The sequence below is a fragment of the Labeo rohita genome, unplaced genomic scaffold (genome assembly GCF_022985175.1).
Source record: "Labeo rohita strain BAU-BD-2019 unplaced genomic scaffold, IGBB_LRoh.1.0 scaffold_979, whole genome shotgun sequence".
In the NCBI taxonomy this organism is placed as follows: Eukaryota; Metazoa; Chordata; class Actinopteri; order Cypriniformes; family Cyprinidae; genus Labeo; species Labeo rohita.
This window is the reverse complement of record NW_026129941.1, coordinates 23,402-31,286: the sequence shown is the minus strand read 5'-3', so window position 1 is coordinate 31,286 and position 7,885 is coordinate 23,402. Positions and strand designations below refer to the sequence as shown.

Here is a 7,885-nt window from a genome sequence, read left to right as displayed (position 1 = left end):
GACGTGTTGCTTGTCAAAGTAAAAACACAAGAGACAGAGACATTGATCATGTGATGCTGGACGGCTGTGAGCTGAAGCTGGAATCTGCACTGATTTTACCAGCGTTTTCCTACAATCTGACCAAATCTATTTCAAACTGTAATGATTCACTATTACTGATGTCATTAATAAAGCAGGTGTTGTTGTATAAAGCTCTGACAGTGTGCTTTTGTTCTCTTTCCTCCTTTGTGTTCAACATTTTGTTCAACTTTACATTTTTCACAAACCTTTACACAAACCCTTTGAAATAAAGCTTGATGCAGCTTACGTACATAGTAAATTGTATATTTTGTATATTGTAAAGTTATTGCTATTTTTTCACATTGTATAATTTTCTTTTATCGTGTCAGCTTCTGTCACTACAACAAATTCCTAGTATGTGTAAACATACATGGCAATAAAGCACATTCTGATTCTGATGATAATTTGATAAACTTTTCATAAATATTTGAAAGTATATATTTGTTCACATATTAGAGGTAAATGAATCTCTTTAATAACAGAAAGTGAAGTTTACTCACCTCAGTTCACTGTTTGAGTCTCGTAGCAGATCAATGAGCTGCTGCTTTGAGCCTCCAATCATATTGTTACTCAGATGAAGCTCTTTTAGAAACTGCAGTGCTTTTGTGTTTGTCAAAGACAGTTAAAGAAGAAACATCTGTAATTCCACAGTCATAAAGACTAGAAAGAGACAAACAGAGGAAGATCATCTTACAAACAAATCATTAAGTGAAGAATTTTTCACAAATATAATGTGAACTCAGACTCATCATAAGATTGAGTATAAAGTGTTTTGGTTTAAACTGTTGTAGTGATTTTAATCATTTTGATTCTTGTATGTGAATGTTACTGACCTCAATCTCTCCAGTTTACAGTGTGAATCCTTCAGTACGTCACATAAGTGATTCACTCCTGTGTTTTTTATTTGATTCCCGCTCAGGTTCAGTTCTCTCAGGTGTGATGGGTTTGATTTCAGAGCTGAAGTCAGGATGAGACACTGTTTCTCTGTAATACTGCATCCATACAGACTGAAGACAGAAAGAGAAAAGACAATGAATCAGATCCATGTAAAGTTTATGTGAGTAAATTCATCATGTGTTATCACCATACAGTGCAATAATTAAAACACTGGCAAAAACATTATATGACCATAAACAAGAACATAAAAAAATTAACAAAGTATATTAAGATATAGGATCAACTACAGAACTACTTAAAAATAACATAAAAAAATGTGGAAATTTTGTTTAAAATTCTGTTTCTAAATTACAATTTACCTACAGTGGGGATCGAAAGTTTGGGCACCCCAGGTAAAAATTTGTATTAATGTGCATAAAGAAGCCAAGGAAAGACGGAAAAATCTCCAAAAGGCATCAAATTACAGATTAGACATTCTTATAATATGTCAAAAAAAGTTAGATTTTATTTCCATCATTTACACTTTCAAAATAACAGAAAACAAAAAAGGTGTCTGCAAAAGTTTGGGCACCCTGCAGAGTTTATAGCATGCACTGCCCCCTTTGGAAAGCTGAGACCTGACAGTGTCATGGATCGTTCTCAATCATCATCTGGAAAGACCAGGTGATGTCAATCTCAAAGGTTTTAAATGCCCAGACTTATCTGACCTTGCCCCAACAATCAGCACCATGGGTTCTTCTAAGCAGTTGTCTAGAAAACTGAAACTGAAAATAGTTGACGCTCACAAAGCAGGAGAAGGCTATAAGAAGATAGCAAAGCGTTTTCAGATGCCAATATCCTCTGTTCGGAATGTAATTAAGAAATGGCAGTCATCAGGAACAGTGGAAGTTAAAGCAAGGTCTGGAAGACCAAGAAAAATATCAGACAGAAGAGCTCGCAGGATTGTGGGAAAAGCAAGTCAGATCTGGCAGACACTGGAGCTGTGGTACACTATTCCACTATAAAGAGATACTTGTACAAATATGGTCTTCATTGAAGAGTCATCAGAAGAAAACCTCTTCTACATCCTCACCACAAAAATCAGCATTTGAACTTTGCAAATTAACATATAGACAAGCCTGATGCATTTTGGAAACAAGTTCTGTGGACCGATGAGGTTAAAATAGAACTTTTTGGCCGGAATGAGCAAAGGTACGTTTGGAGAAAAAAGGGCACAGAATTTAATGAAAAGAACCTCTGTCCAACTGTTAAGCATGGGGGTGGATCAATCATGCTTTGGGGTTGTATTGCAGCCAGTGGCACAGGGAACATTTCACGAGTAGAAGGAAAAATGGATTCAATAAAATTTCAGCAAATTTTGGACAGTAACTTGATGCCATCTGTGAAAAAGCTGAAGTTAAAGAGAGGATGGCTTCTACAAATGGATAATGATCCTAAACACACCTCAAAATCCACGGTGGATTACATCAAGAGGCGTAAACTGAAGGTTTTGCCATGGCCTTCACAATCTCCTGACCTCAACATAATTGAAAATCTATGGATAGACCTTAAAAGTGCAGTGCGTGACAGACAGCCCAGAAATCTCAAAGAACTGGAAGACTTTTGTAAGGAAGAATGGGCAAAGATACCTCAAACAAGAATTGAAAGACTCTTGGCTGGCTACAAAAAGCGTTTACAAGCTGTGATACTTGCTAAAGGGGGCAGTACAAGATATAAACACTGCAGGGTGCCCAAACTTTTGCAGACGCCATTTTTTTGTTTTCTGTTATTTTGAAAGTGTAAATGATGGAAATAAAATCTAACTTTTTTTGACATATTATAAGAATGTCTAATCTGTAATTTGATGCCTTTTGGAGATTTTTCCATCTTTCCTTGGCTTCTTTATGCACATTAATACAAATTTTTACCTGGGGTGCCCAAACTTTCGATCCCCACTGTAAAGACATTTTAAGAGTATTTTATCATTAATAAACACTTTTTTGCTACTGTTACACTTTACCTTTGGCAGGATTTAATTTGGTCCATTAACAATTATTTGGATTGCTGTCATTTAAGTTATTTAGATGAAAGATCAGAAGGGCACATAAATTAAAAATACACTATGTACATGGATAAATCATTTAATTACTGCAATATTCCATAAAAAATAATAACTGTCAACTTTAATTTCATGGTGCCTTCATGAAAGTAAACAGTGAACTTTAATCTCACTGTCACTGCTGTACAGTATAATGATACTAACTGTAGTTTCTCCAGCTTGCATTGTGTGTTCATCAGTAGATCACTGAGGTTTTTCACTTCAGAGTCTCCTAGTTTATTCCAGCTCAGGTTCAGTTCTCTCAGGTGTGATGGGTTTGATTTCAGAGCTGAAGTCAGGATGAGACACTGTTCCTCTGTAATACTGCATTCATACAGACTGAAGACAGAAAGAAAAAAGCCAATGAATCAGACATGTTGTTCATGTGTGAGTTAAATGAATCAGGAGTAAACACCATACAGTGCAATACATAAAATGTTGCTAAAACCTGAAAACAAAATATGTAAATAAATAATCATACAGCCATAAACTAAAACAAAAACAGGATTTGAGGATACTAGTTACATTTCAAGTCTGGAGAATCTTTAGTCAGACCAAAAAATAATGTGTGATTTGTAATGTAATTGAGATACATGATCAACTATAGAATCACTTTAAAATAACATTAATGTAAATATAAAAATGGAGTTTAATTGTAACAAAACAAGAAAATTCTGTTCATAAATAAAAATTTACTTCAAGACATTTTAAGATTGTAGTTTACAGTCAAATACAACATTTTGTGATCATATTTTGTTCTTATTGTGATGCATGTCTGAGTGAAACAGCTTTTTTGAACAAGAAAAAATGCAGGTCATGAATTCATTTTTGATGAGAAGCTGGACAATTGTTGTTTGCTATTGCTGTGATCTCATGTGACTGACAGGTTTTCACACCCTCACGTCATCAGACCAGAGAAGAAATGTTTTTGTGAGGGGAAAGTTATTTTCATTAAAGATCACACGGGTACATTAATTTTTGAAAATAAATTATGTATCCAGATAAATAAATCATAATAAGCACCAAAATATTGTCAGTAAACTTTAATCTTACTGTAACTCCTGTACAGTATAATGATACTAACTCTAGTTTCTCCAGCTTGAATTGTGTGTTCATCAGTAGATCACTGAGGTTTTCCACCCCAGAGTCTCCTAGTTTATTCCAGTTCATGTTCAGTTCTCTCAGGTGTGATGGGTTTGATTTCAGAGCTGAAGTTACAGCAGAACAACCTTCATCTGTCATTTCACAGTTGCTTAACCTGCATTGAGAGAAAGAGAGAAGATAACAGTTTAATAAAGTCAAAATGTCTTCGTAAAATGACACATAGGAAGAGTGTCTGAATACCTTTGGATAATTTTTCACAATTTGGTCTTCAAAACAAAACAAAACAAAACAACACAAACAAAATAATAATAATAATAATAATAATAATAAGTTGTTAATTTAATAAAATAATTTACACTTCTCATGATTTATGTACAATTTGTCCTGATTCCTGATAGAAATACAAAGAAATTTTAATTCCCAAAAGTGAAATGTTTGTCAATGTTTGCTATTGTTAGCTATGTTAGCTAAGCTAACCAAGTTACAGCTGCGTTTCCCGAGTCAAGTCAAGTTGCAACTGCGTTTCCCGAGTCAAGTCAAGTTGCAACTGCGTTTCCTGAGCCAAGTCAAGTTACAGCTGTGTTTCCTGAGTCAAGCCAAGTTACAGCTGTATTTCCCGAGTCAAGTCAAGTTGCAACTGCGTTTCCTGAGCCAAGTCAAGTTACAGCTGTATTTCCCGAGTCAAGTCAAGTTTCCAAGTCCAGTCAAGTTGTAGCTGTGTTTCCAGAGTCAAGTCAAGTTTCCCAGTCCAGTCAAGGTGCAGCTGTTTCCCGAGTCCAGTCAAGTTGCAGCTGTTGTTGCCAAGTCCAGTCAAGCTTCCAAGTCAAGTCAAGCTACAGCTGCTGATCCTGTGTCAAGTCAAGTTGCAGCTGTTGTTCCAGTATCAAGTCAAGTTACAGCTGTGTTTCCCAGGTCAAGTTAAGGTAAAGCTGTTGTTCCTGAGTCAAGCAAAGTCAAAGCTGTCATTCCTGAGTCAAGCAGAGTCACAGCCGTTGTTACTGAGTCAAGCAAAGTCACAGCCATTATTCCTGAGTCAAGTGTAGCGCGTGACACAAATCATACACATCTCAAAAGTCTATTTCGGTTGTGAGTAGTAACCTACTATAGTAAAAGAGTGTTTAACTTGTAATTCTTTGAGTGAAATATATATATATAAACCAATCAGAAGATCACAGGAACGGCTACAGGAGGTAGTGAGTATGAACTGAAGGACACAGGAGTCTGTAGTACAGTAAGTACTGAAGGATTACAAATTTAATGTTTAAAATATGCTGATCCTATGCATATTTGATATAGGTTCCAATATGACAACATGAACTGAAAAAGTTATGTATACTGTGACAGTCTAAGAGCAGGCAGCCCAGGCCCTGAGACAGTAACCTTTCAGTTCCTGAACATCTGGCAGGTTTTCCCAAGTTAAGTGTGAATTCTAATCTCAAGGTACAACTGTGCCTTTTGTTTAAGCACCTTTGCATTTGAATGACACTTGTATGCTAAATAGATCAAGGCTGGGAAAAATCTTTAACTGAGCTGTTTTCCTGTACCACATTTGCATGCTTTGTTTAGATTGCTTCCACCTCTATGTACTCCTCCCCCTTCAAACCTATATACTCAGCTGTGCTGAGCTTTGAGAAGACCACTTTTTGAAGACTGCAGTGCAGAGCAGCGAGTATCTGAATAAAGAGAAACTTCTGCTTCAAGATATCCAAAAACGTCTCCTGGTCTCTAAGAAAAAAATCACAACAGTACTTTACTTTTAATAATGTTTTTTCCCCAAATTAAATAGTAGGCCTTTTAAAAGAAAGCGATAATTAAATAAACAATAGGACAATAAGAACAGATCACTTTTGTTCAATGTAGGAAAAAAAAATACAAACTCTTCAATTTCTCAGTAATCACAACTTACAGTGACACCAAATTCACTGTATAAAACGATATCTTTTTGTCCAAAACAAATGCTTTGGAAGTATGTCACAGTTCAGATCAATTAGTCACTGATATCAGTTTTTCTTTGTTCCATAGTCACTTATCTCAACTCAACGATGCATCTGTCCATTCACAGTTCCATCCAAAGAAAAAGAAAAGCATCCTTCCCGGAGAAAACGGAAGAAACACGATTTCAGTCGCTGTTAATCCTCTTGATAACGCTTCTCCCCTCCTCTCCTAGTATTCGACTGGGTAGCTCGCCATCAACGGAACTTTCTGATGAATTCAAAAACCTGACCTAATAAAAGTCAGAGATTGCAACACATATGTTTATCTGGGTGCACAATACCCTTTAGGTAAGTGATTTCCTCACATTACAAACAGCATTAACGTAATGATAATGTTTACAACAATCTCAAATTAACCTCTCTCTCTTTTCTTTTAGGCTCGCGTGTACTACGCTTTAAAGCCACGTGAATTACAGAGCTATGGGAGACTAATTAACTCAACGAACATCTTTTACATTGCAAAACAACATACAAACAAATACAATTAACCGATACATTTTACAATTTCAATAAACATTTGAATTTGAACAACTGTTGTATGCTTTTTTCACAATAAACAACAATTAAATCAGCAACTCGCCGCATCCAACACTTCTACATGGCAATCCACAAAATTTAAATCCTCTCCAAGAAAAAGAGTAACTGTATCTCTCAGGTATGAAGTTCCCCTAATGAATTCCAAAGGGGTTTTAATCAAATGTGACTCTTTAAACCTATTTTTTTCTGTTTTATAACCGCTTGTTCTATTTTCTGTTCTGTCTTCCGCTATATCGATAGCTCTCCCCCTCTGCTTCTGCTGACTCAGCAGGGGCGGAGCTTCTAGGTTTCTTCTCATTGCCCACTTCTCTATTACAGCAGATTTAATTTATTTTATTTTTTTCTACAATCATTATTTTTATTCTCACAGTATGATTTATTTAATAAATTGTACATCTATATATTTTGATTCATTTTTAAACTATATACAATTCTAATTATGATCTCTAAAATCAAGTCAGGGTTACACAAGCAAACTCAAAGCTGTCGTTCCTGAGTCAAGCAAAGTCACAGCTGGTCTCTATGAATCAAGTCAAGTCACTGCTGATCTTCACGAGCCAAGTCAAGTCACCATTGATCTCCATGAGTCATGTCAAGTCACCACTGATCTCCATGAGTCAAGTCAAGTCACTGCTGATCTCCATGAGTCTAGTCAAGTCACTACTGAACTTCACAAGCCAAGTCAAGCCTCAGTTGATCTCCATGAACCAAGTCACGTCCCGTCTGACCGTCCAGAGTCAAGTCACGTCCCGTCTGACCACCCAGAGACTCGCCATGTCTCGTCTGACACCCCAAGGTCACGGCCTATCATGATGGCCAGCATGCTGGACCCACCACTAGTGTCAGTGCAGGCAGCAAACATCTCAGTAGCATCAGCGCCTTATAAACCAACCATTAATGAGGTCCTGCCACCCGTCGCTGCTCTTCCCTTAATGGCAGTTGCCATTTGGTGCACACTGTGCTCCAGAGGTCCCGTCTGATCACAGGTCTGCTCCACAGGTCCCGTCTGATCACAAGTCTGCCTCAGAGGTTCCATCTGATCACAAGTCTGCTCCAGAGGTCCCGTCTGATCACAAGTCTGCTCCAGAGGTTCCGTCTGATCACAAGTCTGCTCCAGAGATTCCGTCTGATCACAAGTCTGCCTCAAAGGTCCCGTCTGATCACAAGTCTGCTCCAGAGGTCTCGTCTGTCCACAAATCTGCTTCAGAGGTCTCAT

The 7,885-nt window shown here is 37.1% G+C and overlaps 1 protein-coding gene across 1 annotated transcript; it reads right to left on the bottom strand.

Moving 5' to 3' along the window:
• Window positions 1-566: 566 nt before the first annotated feature.
• LOC127162589 (ribonuclease inhibitor) lies at window positions 567-7,632 on the bottom strand. The gene is made up of 5 exons (XM_051105383.1): window positions 7,562-7,632; window positions 4,119-4,292; window positions 3,200-3,373; window positions 894-1,067; window positions 567-720 (listed from the first exon to the last, which is right to left on the bottom strand). Exons 2-5 carry the CDS (start codon window positions 4,274-4,276, stop codon window positions 627-629), a joined length of 600 nt encoding a protein of 199 aa, XP_050961340.1. The 5' UTR covers window positions 4,277-4,292; window positions 7,562-7,632; the 3' UTR covers window positions 567-626.
• Between the last annotated feature and the right edge of the window lie 253 nt (window positions 7,633-7,885).

Bases quoted from the DNA above. Each gene is read 5' to 3' on its own strand.
- LOC127162589 (XM_051105383.1), bottom strand. From the start codon at position 4,276: ATGACAGATGAAGGTTGTTCTGCTGTAACTTCAGCTCTGAAATCAAAC. The intron at 3,374-4,118 runs GTTAGTATCATT...TTCTGTCTTCAG, and splicing joins TTCAAGCTGGAGAAACTAGA to TCTGTATGAATGCAGTATTA. The intron at 1,068-3,199 runs GTTAGTATCATT...TTCTGTCTTCAG, and splicing joins TGCAAGCTGGAGAAACTACA to TCTGTATGGATGCAGTATTA.